The 24,997-nt window shown below is 35.1% G+C and overlaps 3 protein-coding genes and 2 long non-coding RNA genes across 9 annotated transcripts in view; 2 read left to right on the top strand and 3 right to left on the bottom strand.

The window, feature by feature from the left end:
• The first annotated feature begins 1,918 nt into the window (after nt 1-1,918).
• On the top strand, nt 1,919-6,317 carry LOC101738653 (uncharacterized). Of its 2 annotated transcripts, XM_062669686.1 has the most exons (3): nt 1,929-2,901; nt 3,084-3,113; nt 4,639-6,317. In XM_062669686.1, the coding sequence occupies exons 1-2, from the start codon at nt 2,217-2,219 to the stop codon at nt 3,098-3,100; spliced, it is 702 nt and encodes a 233-aa protein (XP_062525670.1). In that variant the 5' UTR covers nt 1,929-2,216; the 3' UTR covers nt 3,101-3,113; nt 4,639-6,317. The 2 variants fall into 2 exon arrangements, with proteins under 2 accessions (XP_062525669.1, XP_062525670.1); XM_062669685.1 differs by lacking the exon at nt 3,084-3,113 and having other exon boundaries at nt 1,919-2,901.
• On the bottom strand, nt 5,994-8,213 carry LOC134199239 (uncharacterized). Of its 2 annotated transcripts, none has more exons than XR_009973644.1 (2): nt 8,140-8,210; nt 5,994-6,441 (listed from the first exon to the last, which is right to left on the bottom strand). It is a non-coding gene; the product is annotated as an uncharacterized LOC134199239 (long non-coding RNA). The 2 variants fall into 2 exon arrangements; XR_009973643.1 differs by lacking the exon at nt 5,994-6,441 and adding an exon at nt 6,993-7,972 and having other exon boundaries at nt 8,140-8,213.
• A 3,224-nt stretch (nt 8,214-11,437) lies between these two features.
• LOC134199241 (uncharacterized) lies at nt 11,438-12,039 on the bottom strand. Its single transcript, XR_009973647.1, has 3 exons — nt 11,955-12,039; nt 11,715-11,829; nt 11,438-11,632 (listed from the first exon to the last, which is right to left on the bottom strand). It is a non-coding gene; the product is annotated as an uncharacterized LOC134199241 (long non-coding RNA).
• Nucleotides 12,040-12,134: 95 nt separating this feature from the next.
• Nucleotides 12,135-20,226, top strand: LOC101738521 (uncharacterized). Its single transcript, XM_012688631.4, has 8 exons — nt 12,135-12,373; nt 13,336-13,507; nt 14,551-14,856; nt 15,691-15,892; nt 16,313-16,407; nt 16,517-16,702; nt 17,212-17,401; nt 17,941-20,226. The coding sequence occupies exons 1-8, from the start codon at nt 12,204-12,206 to the stop codon at nt 18,249-18,251; spliced, it is 1,632 nt and encodes a 543-aa protein (XP_012544085.3). The 5' UTR covers nt 12,135-12,203; the 3' UTR covers nt 18,252-20,226.
• The window catches only part of LOC101738383 (PAN2-PAN3 deadenylation complex catalytic subunit PAN2), a 26,751-nt gene continuing 20,835 nt past the window's right edge, over nt 19,082-24,997 (bottom strand). For all 3 annotated transcript variants that reach the window (XM_004924088.5, XM_062669666.1, XM_062669667.1), the window contains one exon: nt 19,082-23,181. The gene's annotated coding sequence lies outside the window, so the exon portion shown is untranslated. The remainder of the gene's footprint in view (nt 23,182-24,997) is intronic.

The raw sequence follows: 24,997 nt of genomic DNA, 5'->3' as shown, positions 1-24,997 counted from the left end.
GAAAACTAAAAAAAACGAAAAAACGAAATACATATTCCCATTAACCCGCATCCCGTCTTAAGTTATGTTGTCTTTTTATATGCAATCCAAATCACGTGCATTTTCATGTAAGTACCCGTTTCCTCAGTATTCAAATCAAATTGTTCATACAAACAATTTAAATGGATAGTATTGATTCACAATCACGACTTGCTATTCTTTCCTTCATTAAAGTCAAAAAATCGATACACACTTTCAACTTAATTGAATAGGCGACGCCTGAACTCGTAAAACACGATCAACGAATCCCGAAAGATACAAATTAAATTTTTCAAGATAATATATAATATAATATAAACACAAGACACACGCAGCTCATACTAAAAGTTTTTTGGTACATTTTTTTTAATGTACATCTATACTAATCTACTTAAACTAATATTATAAAGAGGAATGATTTGTTTGTTTGTTTGTATTGAATAGTCTCCGAAACTACTGAAACGGTTTGAAGAATTCTTTCATCGTTTGGAAGCCACACTATTCCCAAGTAACATAGGCTATAATCTTTTTTGAAAAAAAATAGGGTTCCTTACTAAAACTCCAATAATGTAAACCCAAGGTGTAAAAAAATTACCTAAAATATTCTTTACTTTGCGTGCCCTGCGAAAACTATTGATGATAGAATAAAATAATGTACTACGGCTTTTGTAAAACATATTATTATTTACAAAAAGTGTCGCGACAGCATATGTCTAACTATTATAGTTATGCCGCAATAAGTGTTCTTTTATTCAAAAAAATAAAATAACGTCAAAAATCGTTGAAATTTTTGTTCAAGTCCCGAGCGGAGCCGGAGCGTGCCGCTAGTTTTATAATAATTAGCTGAATGCTGATGCTTTTTTTAGGAGGGAGTTCTACTGGTGGAACGGAGACCTTTCCAGGTTCATCAGAACACCGAACACGAGTTCAACCAAGGTGGACATGATGATGTTAAGTGATTCCAGGAAACGTAATTATTAGAATTAAAATTATATTTTATACTTCTTTTTTTTATTGCTTAAGTGGGTAGACGAGCTTACGCCCACCTGATGTTAAGTGGTTACCGGAGCCCATAGACATCTACAATGTAAATGCACCACCCACCTTGAGATATAAATTCTAAGGTCTCAGTATAATTACAACGGCTGCCCCACCCTTCAAGCCGAAACGCATTACTGCTTTACGGCAGAAATAGGCGGGGCGGTGGTACGGACTCACAAGAGTTCCTACTACCAGTAAATACGCGTCGGCAGTCGAAAACAAAAATAAAGTTACGCTGTCTTCGTAGAACAGGAATTTTTCGCGTTAGAAATAGGACAGACGCTTATAAAAACCGATTATTTAATTTCATTTTTCGGTTCATTTTTATCTCACACATTCAATTATTTACATCACTCAACGGCACGTCTTTAATGCTATCCAACCTACTAAATTTAAGTGGTTTTATAAATAGAAAACGTATAAGTATAGATGGCTCTTTTAATTTTATTGACTTAGATAATTAATAGAAAAACACGTGGATCGTGGCCACCCTGTGTTCATCTAATACCTAAACTATCTAAAATCTAACTCAGTAAAAATATTCTATTTATTACATTCAAAAAGTAAACGTAATAAAAAAATGATAAATTTTATTGAATTTTTTTCGCTTATCTGAAAGCTGAAGCGCCTGTGTATTATAAGTGAAACTATTGGAAATTACACTGGCTTAGTTGCATAAAAAGCATTTAAATGTCTCCTGAAATATATAAGTACCTAAAAACATTAATAAAAATATTTTTTATAAAACAAAAACAAAAATAGCTATCACGTTATTTACATTAATCTTTAGGGACGTTTGTTTGGAAAAAATCCAATAACCTGATAAGAAGTAACAGAAAATAGAAATTTTATCATATCCGTCGTTTGTCCGTGGTCGGCTCGTGTACACAGAAGCTAACACAAACAAATTCGACCGTGACGCTTTGAACGCACATGCGCAGAGGGTAGCTCCTCTACAAAATGCGACATCACGTCGTAAGCACAAGTGAGCCAGTCAAACATCGCGATACCACAACAAATACGTCAAAAATACCCGCAAATTACGATAGTTCTTTACTACCAAGCTTTAATCTTTCTAAACGAAGTCAGACAGTTCGAGAATTAAAACACACGCACGCGCGGCCCCATACCAATACGTAGTGCTTTGTGATGTAAACATGAACGAACGCAAGATCCTGCTGTTTCTTCTCTCCGTGGTCATATACTGCATGTACAGTATGCAAATGTGGCTAATGAAAAACGACGTGCAGTCAATCGAAAAACCAGATGAGATTATAAACGCTGCGTCGATTGATTTACGAAAGAACGTCACCCAACTAAAACGTGAAAAGAAAAAAGGTGTTCCATTACAGTTTAAAAATGCATGCAGTATTCTACAAATTTTCACCGAGAAGCCCGAAATAGAATATAAAAATAAAAAAGATAAAACGTATGATGAAAATAGTATAGCCGTCATAGGTTTGATTGCTTTTTTGGCAATTCTACTTTTGAATGCTATTGTCGATGTGATCAAAGTTAAAGAAGAGGAAAGAAAGAAGCAAAAGCTTAATAAAGATGGTGAGAGACGACAATCTTTAGCTGAATTTGCTAATAAAAAAACACTGCGTCGCGAATCGAGCAAGTTTAGCCTACAACTGTTTCAAATAGCTGAATCTTTGGTGGGTAACGGAGAAGAGAAGAAAACCAGAAGACAAAACAGGCCTTACACTAGAGGAGAATCTACTAATTCTTACTTGAGTGAGAAGAAGACACACACAGATGTTTCAGCATCTGCATCTATTGGAGAGACGTCTTTAGTTGAGCCCAGACTAGTGAAAAGAAAATCTGTTGCAAAACTATTCGGTAAGTTTCAGAATAATATTCTATTTTTACAAACATGTAACCTCGAAAGTATTTTATGAGTTCATTGCAAGTCTGCTCTTTTATTGATTTAATACGAATGTTCGATGTTCTATAATTTTTGAATGAAAAATTTCAATGTATCTTCTATCACTATTTTTAAAATCTGTCTGTTTTGCAACAAGGTCTGTCTGACGACTGAATAAGACGTACAGGTAATTAAAATACACCTACAGTTTTATGAGCACACTCTTTTATACCCTTGTGTTTAATTTTAGTGGCTTCCATTCCATAATGCTTTATTCTGTGGCATGTTAGCTTGTAGATGTTTAGTTGGATATTTATTTTGTCTTACTATATTTATTCAAGCCATTATTATAACATACTTCGAAATCCGTACAACAGAAACATTCCCGTGAGCAACTCAAATCTAAGTAAGCTTCGTTATATCAAGGCGATTATCAAATACAGTATTAACAAAACCACAATCAATTTCATTCACTCTAATGAACACAATATAGGTTTTCATGTGATTAATCAAAGGCAAACATAAATGTAGACATCTATCTACTATTAGACTAACCGTATACAAATTATCATTGCCAAATGTGATATTATAAAGGATTTAGTTATGTCTAGTCTGATTGGAACACGAGTAAATCAGCTTAACTTGAGATACGATATGTTGGGATGTAAATATTAGCTGCAAATTAATCTTAGAGGGGCTGTTCAGCTTTACGGATTAGTAGTTAGTAGTTAGTGAGTAATATGAAACTGTTTCTGAGTTTTGTTCTTGGAAGTAACCTGTTAAATTTACTGAAATAAGTTCGGTGATTAAAATCGAAAATTACTGAAATTTATTATAAATCGAACAGCTAATCAAGTAATGATCAATGTATATATAATAATATGTATATTATGTACATTTAAGTATAGCTCAGAACCTACTATTATTACGTTTTGAAAGTATTGATATTATATATTCATTTTCACAGTATTATTGTAATATATGTGTATTAAATGATTATCAATGTTCAATTTTATCAAAGTCTATGTCTATTAACTTATTAAATTGAAAATTCCAAAATTTTAATCTAATTTAACTCTAAAATATTACCGACAATTACCCGACCATTTTTAGGTTAAGATTTTAAATATGATCTTTAAATAATATATTTATTATAGATTTATTTAAAGACCTCGTGTGGAGTAGGGTTGCATATAACTCAATCAGAATAGTAAATATTAAACATAATACATATTAACGATAATAACGACATGCAATAAAAATAGTTTAATGATGTAAAAAATATAGTCTAGTCTAGAAATAAAATAAGAACACACGAATCTCAATAAAAGCTAGTTTTATAGATGTAGACCTTTTGCCTCTGTTGTCCTTGGTATAGAGTATGGTATTGGTACATATTTGGTATAGAGTTTAGTATAGAGTTACACCGTTCGACTAATATAAAGTGTTTTTTGCTTATAACAACTCAACAGAATAGAGATTTACAAATGATAAACACACAACTTTCATCTCTGACTAGATTTTAACATTACATTTAGACACAAATGCATTATCCGTGTGAACAATGCACTAATCTCCTCATCACCGAATAAATATCTATTTATTATACCCGCATTTTTCATACCGCCCAAAGTAAGTATTACAATCCCATAAAATGCCCCAGTGATGTAGACCCAGACATCATTTATATTGAAATGGTTGCGTTTTCTCAGGGGGTCGTCCAGTACCGATGGTACGTCGTTCTTCGTTTCCTGCGCTTCCCTTGAACCCTGAGATCCAGGCCTTGATGCTCGGAAACCGACAATCGTCAGTTGACAGTGACGATGAAGGCGAAGGAAAAGGAAGACGAGTCAGACTCATTCGTAGATATTGATTTGACGAGTTTTGTTACAACAAAACGTAAGAATGATAAATAAATAGGATACTATTAGGATACTATTTATCTAATTTGCGTCATTACTGGTGGTAGGACCTCTTGTCAGTCCGCACGGGTAGGTACCACCGCCCCGCCTATTTCTGCCGTGAAGCAGTAATGCGTTTCGGTTTGAAGGGTTGGGGCAGCCGTTGTAACCATACTGAGACCTTAGATCTTATATCTCTAGGTGTGTGGCGCATTTACGTTGTAGATGTCTATGGGCTCTAGTAACCACTTACCAGCAGGTGGGCTGTGAGCTCGTCCACACATCTAAGCAATAAAAAAAATGGTTAACATAATATTAAAATATTTCATTTAATTTCGCAAAAATTTTCACCTGTGTTAATTAAGAAAGGAACGAACAAATTTAGACTGAGCCGGTAAAATCGATACGATTTTAGTGTCTAATTCTCGGAGCAGTAGTATAAAAAAAATCGTATCGTTTTATTTTACACGATGCGATTTATTGGTGCATTTTAATCTTGACTACATGAGGCTCTTTATATCTCGATTTTCTTGAATGGTATGGCATGACTGAGCATTTTAGTATTTATGACCTACTGGTTTTGGAAAAAAAAATTACCTTTAAATCTGCTACACTAGAACACTCCCAGTATTTATGTAATGTTAATATTACTTACTGTCTTAGTAAAGATAACTTTAGAAGTCGCGGGGTGCATATAGAATCACATTTTAAATATACATTAAATTAAAGACCATTCATGCAGATTATTACTAAAAAAAATTATCGTATTTTCTTCGTTCGTTCTAGTCAGCTGCGTTTTATTTTAAAGCAATTGTCAGGTCTTAATCAAAAAAGGTTTTTAATCTAGAATCGAATCATCAAATTTAATCATGTTTAGTATTCTGTGTTATCGGCTTTTTTTTTTCAGTAACAATTAACTAACCCTGTACAAAGTACACTTTTTAAAACATAATTAATTTAGGATTGTTACTCTGAACATTTTTATAAACTTTCTAAACTTCCTTTGTGTAGTTTTGCATACTGACAATTTCCAAATTACTTTTTCCCTAATCTAATGATTTTAGTATTAAGTTAAAACAATGTATTTTTTAAACCAAAGAATAATAATAATGAGTGAGTTTCATTAATTTATGTTAAATAGACTAGTATAATAAAAAAATCAGCGATGAATTTACGAATTGTTTTTATTTTAAATGGTTATCTTAAACGACTGAAATTATTAAAGCTTAGAAAACATATCGCGTTTTTAAATATTTTAAATTTAAATCGGAATATAGGGATATTCATATCTATTAATTATATACTTTTAAAAGAAATCTTTGTCTTCAAAAGTCTGAAACTATACTGTATACCTTTAGGTATGTAATTTTGTAAATGTGTGCACATGACTCGTACTATTTTTTAAGGTAGAGATAAATACTGTCTCTTAAAATACCTATGGTTAATTAATGCACTTGTTGAGTGAATAAAGAAAATGAAAGTAACGAAAAGTGATAATAATTTCATTCCTTGCTAGAATATCCATAATTTGCTTGCAAAAAGTAATACTTCATACTTTGATTGAATAGTTTTTTTTTGGTATTGCGCTGGCAGATAATCATTACATAAACTCCACTGAAAAGATCAAAAAATAATTTTGACCAAAATTAAAGGTACACTATAAAGGGAATATTAAACAATTTCATTTCATTTTTTTCATTTTTTAATTTATATATTTTATGCTATATTTGGTTCATACTACAAGCAAGCCACTTTTTGATAATTTGATAGTACTATGCCAGATTTTTTTTTTATTGCCCTTGTAGGCAGACGAGCATACGGCCCACCTGATGGTGAGTGGTTACCGTCACCCATGAACTTCAGCAATGCCAGGGGCAGAGCCAAGCCGCTGCCTACCGCTTAATACTCTCCACAAGCCTCGTTTGAAGAAGGACATGTCATAGCGCTAGGGAAACACCGGGAGGGGAGCTCATTCCATAGCCGATTCACAATGGAAGTGCTAAATTTAACAATCGGATCAATCGGATAAATGAAGCGCAAAGACAGAACCCAACCAAACATGCAAAACCTTTTTTTATTTGTTTTATTAGATCTATAGATGAACTACGTAGCAGTGGCATTATAAGAATTAGGACCAAATTTATATTAATATTAAGGCCTCCAGATCACAAGTAATCCTTTATTAAAAAAAATATAATATTTAATAAGTTTGAAACTGTTATCGTTTGAATTAAAAATACCATTGGAAAATAATTGAATATGAATATTATATATATTGTATGTATACACTATGCGAGGAAGCAATTAATACTGTCTTCAAGTTGACGTGGTTTTTGGGAGAGCGCCAATTATTATTAATTTAGAATATTGAAGACATCAAGTTTCTTTTAGTTTTTTAAATGAACAAATATTTTTCCACCAATACCGCTTTGAGACGTTCAGTTTTTTTTTTTTATTTGAGCAATATTTGTTCTTTGATAGCTTACCGCTCGTACAACAGAACTTTCCATTATATTTTTCAAACAGCAGGCAGACGATGCATGGCCCGACATAATAGTTGATATCGACGCTTGATAGGCAAAAGTGACTAAGCGACAACAACTGCTTTGTACATAAATGATAGACAATAACCATTTTCGATGGGCAAAAAAAAAATATATTTCTAGGTATATTAAAATCATTTCAATCCTACAGCTACTAGCTAGATTCTACTACAGCTGGATTCGTTAAAATAAATTTTGTTTTCAGGTATTTCAACTTTAAATTAGTCTACTGTAAAGTTCACGCATTGTCGCTTAGTCACGTTAGCCTTTCAAGCGTCAATATGTAAATGATCACCACCGCTTGTGGATATCAACAATGGTTTATAACAGAGGACAATTTTGAAACTTGATTTGAAGGGAGACATGCCAGTGCTCGGGAAACAAAAAAATACTACAGCTGACAGAAATCGAATTTCTCAGTTTACTAAGTACTAATTTTGTACCAAATTTTAATAGCAGAGACCTTGTTATAGTTTTAAAAATAATCCACGCCCGGCCCGCTCGGCGTGGTGCAGTCTTCACGCATCGGGATCATCGTGAGCTTGTGTATTATCAAAGGAAAACAATCACGTAACTCGTCAAACAATAATACAGCTAGTAAACTGGAAGTCAGTGAAATGGCTTTAAGAATTTTTATCATACTTGTCGGGATATAAAAGTACACAAAAAACGTTGTCAATCCCTATTCAATTAAGATTTGTATTAGGTTTTTTTAATAAAGGAAGTGGAAAGAAGCAAAATAATATGAGTTACAATCAAGAAATATTACCTAGTGCAGTGCTCCATTGGAATTATAGAGGCTTCACCGAATTTCCAATCCAAAAAATTCAAGGTGAAGAATCTACAATCACAGATATATATTTAAAAGAAAATTTAATAGCAAACATACCAAAAGACATTTATCTGTTTGAGAACCTGGAAAGCTTATATCTGAGCGGGAATGATATCACAGAGCTGCCTAAAGAGATATCTAGACTGCGCTGTTTGAAGTGTCTCGATGTTAGCGGAAACAGATTGAAGAGGATTCCAGACGAGATTGGAGATGCTAGAAATTTGAAATTTCTAATATTCGACGAGAACGAATTGTGCGAAATCCCGCTTCGGCTGTCGGAACTGAGATACCTCCGGTATTTATCGGTTTGTGGTAAATTGATTATTTATTTATTTCACCAAAACGTAAGGCTTGATTTTTCTACAAGCTTGGTTCTTTTTATACGTAATTACGACGTAATCATTAGATCATTTTCAGTTTAAAAAGTCTGAAGCTTATTGCATTCTTTAATTTTAATTACGAATTTAATATCAGATATCCATTCTTACATAACTGATTACACATTCTGCTTAATGGCGTCTATAGAGATCACAACGTAAATGTTACCATGCACCTTAAGATATCGAAAACTCAATTGTATCGTATAACACCTTACACATCCTTCAAACCTGGAACGGATAACTGCATAACGACACAAGTAGGCAGAATTGTCACCTAAACGTGTGATTCAATACTCAGAGCCATCGTTTGCAATTTTATTATTTATTCTTTCATTTAAACGCAAGGTCAAATGTCTTTACTATTAATATTGGACAAGATTGTTTATGTAATGGTTTTGAATTGTTAAATCTATTTTTTTTACACCGTTTGCCAAATAATCACCATTATTTAGCACGAAAAAATTAAATTGTTTAAGATTCTTAGAAACGATAGTTAAAAAATGTTACAGCTAAGAAACTGGGACTGGATTTAAACAAACAAACATCACTACCGGTGGTAAGTGCGGTGTAGACATTGGTTACTATTGGCGCCGTTCTGACCGAAACAGTAAATCATTTGTGCTTCCTCATTATTATCATGGCATACATTTCTCCAACTCGATACTTTTAGTTTGAAACAAATCGAGTTCGACATTGATAATCTTTAAAGAACAAACTTTGGCTTTTTATTCATGAAAATTTAGACGTATAAATGACTAGCCGTACTTGCCCGCTTCGCTGGGCATTTAAAATTAAAATACTTAAATATTTATTGTCATTATTATTAGGGAGTCCAACACACATATAAATATTAGCCTATCCATTAAGTACATGTAATTTCTACATGGATACCGAGTTTCAAGTCAATCGGATGCATGGTTCAGTAGTTATAAAGGAACATCCGTAAAAACCTCTGTAGATTTATATATTAGTATAGCATAAATAATATTGATAACAAAACCAATGCTCGAACCTAAAATAAATCAGCATATTATTGCGATTCCACTTTTCCGTTAAGGTACATTCCCATTTAAAGCAAGGTACATCTGTACTTAACATTATATAATTACAATTTAATGCAGATCGTTCGTGATAATAATTATTCTTATTTCATTTTTATATCAATTTTAATGCTTCATCGTAGAATCCGACCTATTTAACAGAAACAGTTCGCCCATTGATTTATTTACGCACCGAGTTTCGCTGCGTTTATCTTTATAGTTTTAATAGACGCTTTCTACCGAACGTTTTGTAATACGTTTGCTTTTAATTCAATCTATTTTTATTAGAGAATTCTGTTGAAGGAGTACGCCATAAATTCTCTGTCAGTCAATCATTTCACTTACACTAGGATGAGCGTCTTTCGATCGTGTACACATTGGTGTTCATTGGAATTTGACAGCATCGTAATAATAATCGTTATCAGTTGTGATGCATACAGTTCGATAGATAAACGAGTTTAGCAGTTATAAAATTTGAACTGTAAGAATATTATTGATTTTTTGATGATCAAAAATTTATTTAATTTTTATTCAATTGCATCTATACATTTGAGGTTGATTTTAATTCTCATACTAACAGTTTAAACACATCTCAGAATAGTTAAATAAGTTAGGTGTGACTCAAGAAAAATGTATTCCAATTTCTAGATAACCAACTGCAATGGCTCCCGCAGAAACCAGTTTACAACTACCATCACTGCGAATTTAGATTTTGGCGGAACAGCAATTTGAGGAGTTTGCCGTATTCGCTTTGGTACCACATGTTCCGCGATCAACAAACTAGAAGTCTTAATATCGGGTAAGATATAACGATACTTTGAGTTCGGGAACTTGGGAACAAGTCTGGTAACTTGTGAAAACAATTTCTGCTGCCTTACTAAATATTGTGCTGGGTATCAAATTACAAGTGGGTTTGTAACTTAATCTTAGTTTCTGCCTTGAATTACTGAGAGAATTTCGGATAAGTTATTTTGTTTATTTTGTCACTGGCTTAACGATCTTCCCTTTGTTGTTGTTTTTATTGATATCGGCTTCTAATACCGATAGCATATTACTTTATTTATAATATTCATAATATATCAATACATCATCTTCCCTTATAATCGCGTGCACTGATTCATTAACGAAGATCGGAGACAGGAACAGTCCTGTAGCTGATGTAATGAAAAGAGCATTACGATTTTATAGTCACGAAAACCTTTTTTATGTTTCAGGTGCTTAAGCATTTCAAATAACAAAAAAACAAGGAGAAGCATTTGCCAGTTGAAACTAACGCAAGATTCAAGAGAATTTGATATATTCGTAGACTTACCTCCTAATTACAAAAGTGTCCTGAATGTCGAAAACAACTCGCCACCAAGTCTCTTTGAGATTTCAAAAAGGATATTTTATCATATGATTGATAATTCAGCAAAAAGGTTAACGCAAGAACCGCTGAGTTTGTACTCAAATGAGATAGAAAATATCAATGAAAATAACAATAATTTAAAATCACTAGAAAATGAATTTGATGAAATCAATATAAATGGATCTAGTAATTCTGTAAATAACTGTAAAAATGAATTAAGGGGTACAGGAAAAATAGAAAATTCAAAGAATTATAAACGCAGTAAAAGCTTCTACGCTCCAAGGGATATAATAGATATTTGCTATGATTTTTTACCCGCGTTTATTAAAACAGACTTAATTAATGGTCCTATATCGAGATGTGAAAATTGTATTTGCAAGAAACCTATATTTGATTATGTGTTTTGTGAATTTTCTTTGGGGTAAGAATAAAATGATACTATACTAAAGATTAAAATAATGTACCAATTTTAATTAATATTTTTAAAATATATTTTGCTATGATTATATTTTATGCAAATAAAGTATTACCTACGTCTTTCGTCGTGATTCATACTATTTGATTATAAATGTTAAGAATCCAACAGAGTGAAACGCAATTGTTATCTTTAGTGACGTCAGCCATATATTATACTAGCTGGTACCCGGTGTGTTTTGCTGCACCTAAAAACCATATTAGTTGACGTTCTAATGCTGCGACATGCATATATACAAGATTTAATACCGATTGTTGAATGTTTTTTACAGGAAATTAATTCTCATTGATAACACTGATGATGTGATACTTAGTGCAGTATTTTGTTCAAAATCCTGTGCCGATTTATGGAAAACCAGAAGGCAAACCATTCCTTGGACTCCAGCTGAAAGTTAATGACCAGAAATAAAGAAGACAGTTAAATAACCTAATCAATTGTTTCTTTTTTTTATTAATCTCCGAACAATCAGTCAATCATCAGTATCAGTTCAATAAAGTTTAACAAATTACCTAATCATGTACTCGCCACAATATTATATAGGTACAAGTAAATACACCGTTTTCTCATTAATACTTATTACCTAATCAAAAATTAATTTTGAATGACATTTTTTGTCATATAATAGTCTGTACTACAAAGAGAATATAAACCTGAATCTATATTTGCAAAGTTCACACATTTTTTATTTATTTGAAAACTGTTGTGTTAATTCAAGATATCGAGATGTTTTAAATACAATCCAGCATAATAAACACGCAATGGAGCCAAAAGAGCCTATGATTTCATATAAATATTTTCAAGGACATCAGTGTCACTTGTCTTCAGATAAGCTTTCCTGTTACAGCTCAAAACATGGACGTTTTCGAAAATTCCTACTCGATGCTATTACCGTAAATCCTGATGATGTTAGAGCTCAGTTAATTTTCAGGTAACCACTAACTATTTCATTATTTGTATAGGTAAATATGATTGATGTCTCGACAAAAATGACTGCAACAGTATTATTGTATGTACCCGAGTACATCCAGCCAAAAATACAAGTAGGGCTTACACTACACAGAAATGTTACGTTACTATTAGAAGTTTCCCAAAGAACTATTAATAAATTATTTGGTTAGTAAATTAACAACTAATAACATGCGGTTTGAAAAGTTGCAAATAATTGAATATAATTGAAATTAATGTTTTTAATGCATAGTCATAGCAGAGCTTATCCGGCTTCATTGATGCTTAAATACCAAATTGTAATCTTATTTAAAAAAAAACTTGTTCACTTAAATTTTGTTGTATGGCTTTATAGAAAAACGTGAAAGAAGAAATGCCACGATCGGGATTTACGGCAGGATTTCGGGGAGGGATTTATTAATAAAGGCTTCTTTATCTTTATCTTTATCTTTAAGCACACTTCTTTTTTTTATTGCTTAGATGGGTGGACGAGCTCACAGCCCACCTGGTGTTAAGTGGTTACTGGAGCCCATAGACATCTACAACGTAAATGCGCCACCCACCTTGAGATATAAGTTCTAAGGTCTCACATATAGTTATAACGGCTGCCCCACCCTTCAAGCCGAAACGCATTACTGCTTCACGGCAGAAATAGGCAGGGTGTTGGTACCTACCCGTGCGGACTCCCAAGACGTCCTACCACCAGTAATTACGCAAATTATAATTTTGCGGATTTCATTTTTATTACGAGATGTTATTCCTTCACTGTGGAAGGCAATCGTGAACAAATCGTGAAACAATCTAGATACAAAAATTACAAAAAAATTATCGAATATTGACGCAAAAGAAGCATCTTATCGTCAAATTGCGAATACCAGTCAATTATCCGAAATAAGATTAAACTAAGGTTATTAGAATCGAAAGAGATTTTATCATAATTTCCAGGTCATATGCAGCGTTTAATGCTGAGAAACATCGCCAGTACACGTGTAATCCCGCATCAATACATCCGTACAGTAAACTTCGAATTTGGCTGGAAACTGGATTTGTATTGTCCATGTTGGCTTCCAATACATTGGTCGCAGTGCATTATAGTAAATTTGATCCCGATGAAAAGGTATAATAAGTCTATACTGCAATGTACCAAACAATACTTACACTAAACAATAATAATAATTACGGGAGATTAGATCTTATTATTCGACTGACTTGGTGGTGCAGTATTTAGCGGCCCTGACTGTCGCGCCGAGGGTTCGATTCCCGCATCGGGCCAACATTCGTGTGATGAAAAGGTTTGTTTGTTGTGGACGGCTCTGGGATGATAGGCTTATTAAAGGAAACAGTGGACTGTAACACGATAGGTATATTTGTTCAATTTATAAAAAGAGTTTCAAACAAGCGTCGTTAGTGGCGATGCTGCACGAAGTGACGCAGCATACAGTGTAAAATTGCGACCCCCTAGCGTATAGGTGAGCTTTTGGGGCTCAAACCGGAGGTGTTGAGGTGTTGCTAACACTGACCCTCGACGGGTTCAGCGAGGACGGTGACCGGTGCTTGAAGTACCTAAAAGCGCCTGGCCTCCTCCCAGCACCCGCGACGCCTGATCGTCGATGTCCGTGCACTGACATTTGCTTTCTCGTCGAAACGACGCTTGCAACGAAGGGCTCGGTGAATAATTTAACCCACAGACACAAGTCACTGAGTCTCTCGCCGGATCTTCTCAGTGGTTCGCGTGTCCGATCCGGTGGTAGATTCTGCGAACCACTGCTCTTGCTAGGGTCAGTGTTAGCAACGTCGTCAGTCTCAAACCCCACGAGCTCACCTACTCGCTCGGTTTCGCTGGCATAGCCTCTCAAGGTTACCAGCTTAGGTAGGAAAAAAAGACATTTGCTCTTTGTGTAGGCGTTTACCAACTATATATGTATTATTAAAAAAAGGAAGTATATAACTATCTATGTCAGTCTCTGGTGCCCATAACACAGGGAGCTCCAAATTGGGGTCGGACAGCCATTGCGTGATTTGTTCTTAGTTATTATTATTATACATATATACATATATTTATTTCACTTAATATATTGATATCTTAATATATAACAATTTCTTAGCACATCAATATAACCATTGTGAAATGGCGTTTGAACAATAAATATTTATTTCTAGGATTATCAGCATTATATGTTGTACAGTCTTGATTTTTTGTACTTTCTGAACATTTTCGCTAATTTCTTCACGGGATACATAGAAGGCCACACTCAGAAGTACGTAGTATTGGATTTGAAAATGATAGCCTTCAAATACGCAAGAAGTTGGATGTGCATCGATTTGTTTTCGTCGTCTTATTTCTTTCCTGGACTCGTTGAAAGAGATCACAAAATTCACGATGTCATCATGGAATCATTGAAGATTTTAAGACTGCCAGTACTCTTGGTCTATACGAACAACGTCATGACAGTTTTGAGAGCTGGGGTGAGAAATGTACAATTTTTGTGACGTTACCCAATGTAAACAAATGTTGCGAGCTCCCATCGGGTGGGTATCACATTGTGCCTGTTTTGGGTTTTAAGGGTAGGACAGTCAATATGATACATTTGAGATATTGACCTTATATCCCAAAGATGCCGGCCATACAGGTTCGCATCGGCTAGTTCCCTGTAACAATATAGAAATTCATTCGCGAAGCAGTTGCCCTCGTGTTGTTAGGTCTCGTTTGGAGGCGCTCGGGCAGCTGTTAAGCAAACCCCATCTCCTCCTGCTTAAACCTTTGCTCACCTTCAAGCCGAGTGAAACTGGAAAGGCCTCCGAGCCACATGTAATCCTTCATTTAAAATATATATATAATGGGTTGGGGAAAAAGTCTTTTCGCATTATAGTATGCATGAACTTGTAATAAAATCTCTTTGGCTATACTATTTGAATCTGGCTGGTTTTGGTATCATTAAAAGTTATATTTTAAAGAAGATAACTCCAAATTCAAGTCAGGATTTTTATTTGTTTTACGTAACTGTCAAGATGAGTGAATATAATGAAGAAATTCGATACATTTTAAAATTTTACTATAAAAAAGGTAAAACGCAACGCAAGCCGCGAAAAAAATTTTCGATGTTTATGGTGGGCCTAGTGCAGTGTCTGTGAGAGTAGCACAAATTTGGCTTAAGCGTTTTCAATCCGGAATTTTGATGTCAAAGATGCACGTCGCTCTGATCGCCCTATATTAATATAGAATTTCAAACAGTTTGTAATCAGTAAACATGTTCATATCGATAAAGACCGTGTACCTCATGCACCTTATTTTTCGTTCAGATTTTTAAGAAAACAATCGTTGAAATCTTAATTTTGATGTGGTCATTTTTGACATGGAACATATACTTTCAATTTGCAAACGAATACCTGATCGAAGGAACATTCGGGCCGACAAATCCAAGGAACTGTTCGTGGATGACCGTGGGGAACCTGTGGAATGCAACATCAGAAATACGCTTTACTTTCGCACTGAACAGAGCTGGTAAGTAGCTGTGGGCGTCTGTGGTGTTGGCGTGGAACAGCATCAGCCCATCTCTTCTCATATCATCGGTGAGTGTCGTAAATCGTGACTGAGAGATTCAATGGAGAATGGACAGCAAAGTTCTCTGTATATACATATAATAGGCGATTCCAAAGACAATAACGCTCTCTGCTTAGAAGTCGTCGTGGCCTAAAGGATAAAACGTCCAGTGCATTACTCTCAAGCGATGCAATATATTGAATCGCTTGAGGTTGGTAGGTACAATTTTTTCTATTAAATTACGTACCAAAGGTTCACGAATGACTTCCATGGTGAAGGAATAATATCGTGTAATAAAAATCAAACCAAAATTTACATAGGTTAAATTATTTTTATTACCTAAATAGCTAGTGACGTATGTTTTGCGATTTTGTTTTTCAGTTGGTATGCTGAGAACAAATTCTAATTTGCACATTATTGAACAAATTGACCTCTGCTCTCAGTCTTTTTACATTGTGTCGTGGCTTATTGCGAAGGTAAAGAAAAAACGAATCAAGAAATTTTTTAATCTCTAACAATTATAAGTTTTTGGAATTTGAGCAGTTAAAAAATTTTAATGTTTATATTTGTTACAATCTCTTTCAGTTGTTAATATACCATAGCTGTTTAAAGTACATAGTTTCACTATTCGGATCGGAGTCGGCGAGCGCTAGATACTACATAATGACAAAACAGGTGGTTAATTACATGAACCAAAGGAAATTCCCGCCGAGAATTAAAAAGAAGATAATTAAGTTCTACAATATTCGATTTCAATCAAACTTTCTGATGGTTGGTTTTACAATTACTATATACTAAATACTCTTATTGCCTTAATATGAACATGATCAAGACCGTACTAGTTCCTTATTGTTTCTACGTCGAAGGAATTGTTGGAGTACCTATATAAAAAAAATGATAATCTAAAAAAATACCATAACGCTCCCAACGAGAAGTTTTTTTTTTTAATAACATACCTATGTTATTGCGCGTAACATGCAACCAAATAAAATGCTTTTGATACATCGATATACCATTCATAATTATGAAAGCGTAAATATTAGCCTTACGCCAAAACTACGTATCATTTTTGTGACTATCAAAAGGTAAGCATGACGTGGGAGGAGCTAGAACAGACTGCCCAAGACCGATGTAAATGGGAAGATTTGATTCGAGCCCTACACCCCAGCAGAAGGTATTAGGAAAGAATGATGATGATGATGATGATGATAAAAAGCTGGTTTATCATCTGAATCTGAAGTATTTAATGTCCGTCACTAAAACCCTCATATTTATGACAGGAATCACGAATGATAGATTGCGTTTCGGGTCAGCTTCGCGAAGACATAATTATGCACACCGGACGACAATTGGTGAGGGAGGTCGAGTTCCTAAAACAGTTGCCCAGACCTTTGTTGGTGCAAATAGGTTTTAAGTTGCATGTCGTGATATTTATCGCTGGAGATATTATTTTCAAGATAAACTCTGTTGGTAAGTGTCAATTATACTACATTAGCAGAGCATGCTTAACGTTTTAGCCGGTCATCGTTCTCAACGAACCCGTCGCTTGCGGCGAAGGGCTCGACGAGCAAATTAACCCTCAGGCACAGCCCTCTGAGTTTCTCGCCGGATCTTCTCAGTGGGTCGCGTTTCCGATCCGGTGATTGATTCTGTGAAGCACGGCTCTTGCTAAGGTTCGTGTTAGCAATTTCATCAGGTTTGAGCCCCGTGAGCTCACCTACTAGTTAAGGCGACGCTGATATAGCCTCTCAAGGCTATCAGCTTAGGTAGGAAAAAAAAAACGTTTTAGAGAATAGCATTTTTATTAGCATTATGAGACAGATGTTTCTCTGAACGCTGGTTATTATATTAAATTCTAATGAAACTTTAGAGACTATTTCATGAAAAATAGTTTTCACGATGTTTTTTCCACGGACTTTATGGTGTGAATGAATATTCTTGTGGCTGTTTTTATCGAGCGGACACATATTCCCATAGTATTATATACGAAAGCTATTTTTCTTTTACAGGCGATTGTGTTTATTTCATCGACAAGGGTACAGTGGCTATATACTCAGAATCCGGTAAAGAGGTATGTCATTTGGAAGATGGAGACTTCTTTGGGGCCATCTCTTTGATATTGCGTCGTTTCCGATTGACTACGGCCGTTGCGGTCACAAACTGCGAACTGTTCAGATTGAGCAAAGAAGACTTCTATAGTACGATGGCCTGCTATCCCACCGTTTATGAGAGTATTAAGAAACGTGCCATAAATAGGTACGAAGAGACATGCGTGCTCGACGAACACCACAAGTCTGAGATGAGGATGAATGAGAATTGACTTTCCTCAAGCTCGTAATTGTCGCTGTCAAATTTTAGCCCTTTTGAACGCAAACCGTCGATAGATCGACTCTCTATAAGTGCTTATAAAGTGCGGAGCGTTGGAATACGGACTATTGTGCAATTTGATTGTAGGTATTAGATATCACAACCTATACGGACGTTTCTTAGCGCGTGCATATATAACCCTTTTTAATAAATTAATAACATTTATAAATAACAATTTAAAATTATTTTGTCGTAAATTTAGATTTTGATTTGTCGTATTTATTCGTATTCCGTATTTGAAGTTGTCGTGGCCTAAGAGATAAGACGTCCGGTGCGTTCGTGTTGAGCGATGCACCTGTGTTCGAATCTCAGGCGGCTACAAAATTTTCTAATGAATTACGTACTCAACAAATGTTCACGATTGACTTCAACGGTGAAGGAATAACATCGTGTAATAAAAGTGAAACCCGCAAAATTATAATTTGCGTAATTACTGGTGGTAGGACGTCTTGTGAGTCCGCGCGGGTAGGTACCACCGCCCTGCCTATTTCTGCCGTGAAGCAGTAATGCGTTTCGGTTTGAAGGGTGGGGCAGCCGTTGTAACTATGCTGAGATCTTAGAACTTATATCTCAAGGTGGGTGGCGCATTTACGGTGTAGATGTCCAGTAACCGCGTAACACCAGGTGGGCTGTGAGCTCGTCCACCCTCCTAAGCAATAAAAAAAATAATTAGAATCATAAAATCAATAGTAGCAGTATAATTTTACTTCAACATTATTTTAATGTATACAATTAAACGTTATCTTTTGAGTAGGTAGGCATTATATCGAAAATAAAACGCAATTGTGAAAATATCTTTTTATTTATTTTAAAACCAGCCACCGTACAAGCGGAATATTGTTTGAAAAAATAGAAATACTGATCGTGATTTGACTTTTTTTCTTTTAACAATACATCGATTTTTGCCTTCGATCTGTTATATTTTTAACTTTTTAATAAAATATTTTGTTCGTTCATGTCATACGTACGTTTCGATATTTAAAAAAAAAACAATAACTTTTCATTTCATCTTAAAATATTGTCACACATTGAAATGATTTATCATTTGGCAACATTACAGTTGTATTTGTATTATTAGTTGCAGATACGATTTAAAAAAACTGATCCAAATCTAATGCATTATCATACCGTGAAATTGACTAGGTAACATGTCAACTTATGTTAGTACACCGTTACTGTTCTATACTGTTTCATCAACATTTATTTTATATGGTTATTGAGAATCAAAGAAAATACACTAAATCAATGAACACAAGATATAAATATGACGCCATTACATTATATTGTTTGATAAAAGCTTACGGTACTTCCCACATTCCAAGCTTCTTTCATCACAGCGACGAAAAATTTAAGTATATGGATTTGAATAGAATAAACTATTGGTATAACCAGTCTTATCGATATGGTTTTACAGGTTTGACATGACGGTCTTAAAAAAAAAACAAGTTGCATAATCTGTGAATCAATGTCACTTTTCGTATGATTGTCTACATATCCGCCATTATTCGGGTGTCATTCCAAAAATATATATATATCACATCAATGTGTGACGTGAACATGTATGTAATTGTAAATATAAATCTGTAGAAATATAATTATTTATTTCGCATTTTTCATAAGAATTTTTGTCGAGGTTACAAGGGAATCGAGATTGCACTTATTTATTATGCTTCTTAAAATTTTTGTACCAAGTTGAGTTTTTTTCTTTTTCTAATTGATATAAGGCCTTGGTCTTTTCTTCTTTAAGGCCTTCTCAAGCGTTGTCTCAAACGTACAACGGTAGCATTTAAGGCTTTTTTTATTACTATTATATTATTTAGAATTATCCAATTCTGTAAAAAGACCTTTCGATGTCATCATCGCCGTATTGATTTGATTTTTATTAAATTAATATTGATTCTTATTAAAGCAACAATCATGTTTGGTAATTCGTTTTGTTTTTATTATTTTTAGTTCATTATTTTAAACGACGGAATTCTTAGCCATGTTTTTCATGAAGTTCCGATGATTGTCACTCCATTACAATCTCCATACATTTGTATTTTATATCTTTCTCTATTATTTTTTTTGCAGTGATTTATTTACGCACGATGTATGGCCTCGGCGATAGAAAAAAGGTTATATTGAAAATATACAACATACGTTATTGCCTGTATATTGGTTTAATGTTGTTGTGAGTTGTGTAAATTGTGGTTTATACGTATTTATAATATAAACCGTTGATTAACCCTTCACCTACTTTTAGAACAGTTTGGTTAACACTTTGACAGCCACCGGCCACGGTATGTTTAATGACGTCACGTTAGTCATTGGTCGCGGAGCATTTGGTCATTTTGCAATTGTAATTAATTAATCATTTTTTATTGCCCTTATAGGCAGACGAGCATACAGCCCACCTGATGGTGAGTGGTTACCGTCGCCCATGGACTTCAGCAACGCCAGAGGAAGAGCCAAGCCGCTGCCTACTGTGAGTGCCCATACTTTAGAATAAAAAGTGCACAACTGAGTGAAATATGTATTTCTTATTTGTTTTTATTATGCTATTTTAATGTGATATGTTAGTAAGCCTGCACTCTAGTAGGTACTACCATACTGATTATATTCGTCGCGATAATATCTTACGTTTCAATTTCAACGGTAGGAAAAGCCGTCATATCTCAAGGATATGTCTATGGGCTCAAGAAATGAGTTTAAGTCTAAACATTCCGGAAATCAAATTATGTATTTTTAATTGAATGAGATTCGTACAAATACGAATCGAGTGGGTTCATGTTATCAGCGAACTTTTATAAAACAAAACCAGGCGTTGTATGAATAAACATATATATTTATATATCGCAAAGGCCAATACGTGTGCGTTTGTTAAAAAAAAACTACGCGAAATTTATATTAATATTATTAAAAAAAGAGTTACAACGATCCATCACAACAGAACAACGCTTGATTTTAGAAAACATAAAGTATTAATATCAAAATATCAATGTATCTTAAAATTTTCAAATTGTATTCCGTTCTATTGTACTTTGGAATAAAGAAAACTTAAATGTAATGGAGTCGAGGCCGGAATAAAAAAAAAACACATAACCGTGCAATATTTTCTTCAGACATAATTAAAACTATTTATACGTCGTCACGACGATGAAAACGGTTATGTATTGGAAACGTCGGAAATGATATATTGACAAAAAAAGAATCGTTAAATGTACGGTGAAAAAATCTCAGTAAATGACCACCATTTTACTGAGATTATATTTCATCTCATATCATCTCATTTCATCCCAGTAGATATATGTCTCAAATTAATAATTTTCATTTCATTTCATTTCACTCCATATTATCATTTTTCATAAAAATAAGAATAAATTAAAATAAGACATGACTTAAAGGTCTTAGTTACCAGGTCATAAAATCCCTTTAAAAAAAAAAGTACGATCTACTTTTTTTTACTATCAATTTTAAATGACTTTTTTTACGATAACAGATTTTTTGAAGAATTTCATCTTTAGTTTTGTATTTTCATTAGGACTACCAACCAAATATGCACGACCCAAAAAAAAACTTTTTTTGTTTCAATGAAGATTGGACCTTTTTATCAACGAAAATTTATATGGGTAAATTCATTACGAATTGACAATCTGAAAATATTAAATCACGCGACATAATCTATATTTTGCGTCTCGTGATTAGGACAGGACACACATACACATATCATTTAATTGAGAAACATATTCATCTATATGTATTCGTAGTTTGGCAGAGACCTGATTGCGATGGATCGTATAACCGATAAAGGCATCTTCATTGCAATAGTAACGGTCTTTACGTTTCATATCACAAAATTTATTTGACGCCGCCATTAAAAAAAATATACATTACACGATACAGATTAAAAAAATATATGTGACGTTTGACAAATGTCAATTGGTTTAAAAAAAAAAGTCTGTTTTCTTCGCGGGTTTTTGTTTTAGTTGACATATCAATAAATGTGTTTTTAAAATGACAGCACAGTGTAGCCATATGTTAAGTCTCTTCAACGGGTGCCGAATGTTTTTTTTTTTTAATATATGTAGGTAAATTTTAATAGATATACAAATGGTGATTTTTGACATATTCAAATTAATGTAAACGAATACCGTCTTAATTTGTCTTCATTGGCCACAGTTCCTATACAATCAGTCGTTTTGTGTAAAACCAATGGAATGCATAAATATGCAAAATGATATACGAACTAAAACTTTAATAACGTAATACACAATTATAAATACTACACAGCCTACAAGAGCCCTTTAAATCCATTGAATTTTTTTAATTAAAAAAAAAAAACTGTACGCCCTCTATTTATGACAAATCGAAACGTATTATTAATGATTTAAAATCTCCAAATTACTGTACAGTAAAAATCGCGCGTTAACAATGTTGACTGTATTATTATTTCATTGGACCGACAAAAAAAATTATTAACTTATGTTTTTTTTTAAAGTCACATAGAGCATGTACTAATTATTATACAAAAATAAAAGTGAGATCTGTGCATTAGCGCAATGTTCGTTCGATTAGTTTCGAAATTCCCTAAAAGTATGTAGTTGGTAAATGAATAATCCCTGGCAAGACCTAATTAATCGCTGTCTCGGAAACACAATTTCAATCTTACGTAAGTGCGATAAGACTTAATTTCGCGCAACACGAACGACCCGTTGATAAGACTTCATTATCCAATTCATTTCAGACTCGACCATCACACGTACTGCAAACAAGCGTTTGTTCGCGTAATCACCTTAATATTCACTAAACTTACATCTATGAGGAAATTTCAAACGTAGTCGTACTGCGTTGGCGGACGTACACAATAGTAAGTTTGTTCCATGCTGTATGGGCCTGCGGTACTGGAAAAGAAAATATATTATTATTTTATAGCTAATTCGTGCAAGTGATTATCGACTTTAAAAATAAGAGCATAGGAGTGCTTTTAAAAAATGGTGCCCGTGTAAGTTGATGCACGTGAAATAAGTGAAACTTCTTTTGCGGTGTGTAGTATTGTGATTTTCTTTATTTTACATCCTTAAATCAAATTTCTCTTGTGTATGAGAGAAACAACCTAGCACGCTTTGTCCTTTCCCTCTCTCCAAGGTCGAGTGGTTCGCGAGACGCTCTGTCTATTTTCTCACTCTCGCTCTTCCTATATTGTATCTTTTCTCTCTAGACGTAACGAATCTGTTGCGAGTTAAATTTTACTCTCAACGCGCCTAAAGAAGTTTCACTTCAAAAATCGCTTTCGTACGAACCAGAGTTTAATCTATAATATTTTTCTTGGTGTAGCAGCTTTTTTTTTTTTTGGTTGGACTTCCGCCCTCCCCTGGGGATGGAGGGTGGGGCATGTTGGAGTCGAACTGACTAAAAACTCCTGTCGCTCAACAACCCGCGTCCGAACCTCGCATGAGACAGAACCCATGAAAAGGCAAAGGGGGGAAAGTGAAGCGTTTAGTGCGGAGCACATCTCTCCCATCACCCTCCCCCTCGGGACGCCGGACCAGCGGTCGTCGGCGCCACGACCACCAGCCCTCTCGGTCGGCAGGCTATCCGGAGCCCGCCTAGATGGCGCCGGTTAGAATGGGTTATCCTACGGAATACCCCGCTGGGTCAGAACCAGCGTGGGTCGAGGATAGCCGGCCTTCCATCACCCGGATGCTCTTGCGTAAAACGCGTGCAGAGCAGCTTGCACGTCGTCTTCTTAGGCCCCCTTCGCCTTAAACACTTAGAGGGCCAGGGCTTGAGCGAGATCCGCCTCCCTGGCCCCCGCTCGACGGCGGCGGGCTTGCACGCGCCCCGCCGCCTCCTTCTGCGAGATGGTGCACTCGCAGAAATCGAGCATCGCCTTCCACGACTCGTCGTCGCCGAGCATCGATGCCACAACACTCGACAACGACAAGTCGTTTCCTATTTTTGCGACGAGGACACGGCGCCACCCCTCCCATGCGGGGCAGGCGACGAGCGTGTGCTCCGCCGTGTCCAAGTCGCAACCACAATGGTGGCACTCTGCCGTCGGCTCGGCTGTGATCCGGTGCAGGAACTCACCGAAGCAACCATACCCAGTGAGCACCTGCGTGAGCCGGAAAGTGAGGCGTCCTCTGTCACGATTCATCCAGTTCACAAGAACCGGGCGAATCGCCTCGACGGTCCTACGACCAGCCGAAGGATCGGCCAGCCGTCTGGTGGTGTAGCAGCTATGACATATTGAACTTAGTTTTTTAAAGAAAGCTTATCCTAATAATGATAAGAAGATAAAACTGATATACTGAGAAGTGTCGTGGCCTAAAGGATAAGACGTCCGGCATCTATCGTAAACCGTATCCCGTTTTTTGCGGGTTTGCTTTTTACTACACGATGTTATCTCTTCACCGTGGAAATCAATAGTGAATATTTGTTAAGTACGTATTTCATTAGAAAAATTGGTACCCGCCTGCGGGATTTGAACACCGGTGCATCGATCAACACGAATGCACCGGACGTCTTATCCGTTAGGCCACGACGACTTCAAAATAACTACACCTATTGGTGGATAATTCACCAGCTTTGGCTCGAGAAAGCTAAGCTAGAAATGATTAAGCGCAAGATTAAACCGTAAAATAGTCTTTCGCATCTTTCCCCTGAAACAATTCATTTTGAACATGATAAATTTATTTTTTCGGGATTCGAGCACCG

This window comes from Bombyx mori, chromosome 8, assembly GCF_030269925.1.
Source record: "Bombyx mori chromosome 8, ASM3026992v2".
NCBI classification, from domain to species: domain Eukaryota; kingdom Metazoa; phylum Arthropoda; class Insecta; order Lepidoptera; family Bombycidae; genus Bombyx; species Bombyx mori.
This window is presented reverse-complemented; position numbering and strand designations above follow the sequence as displayed.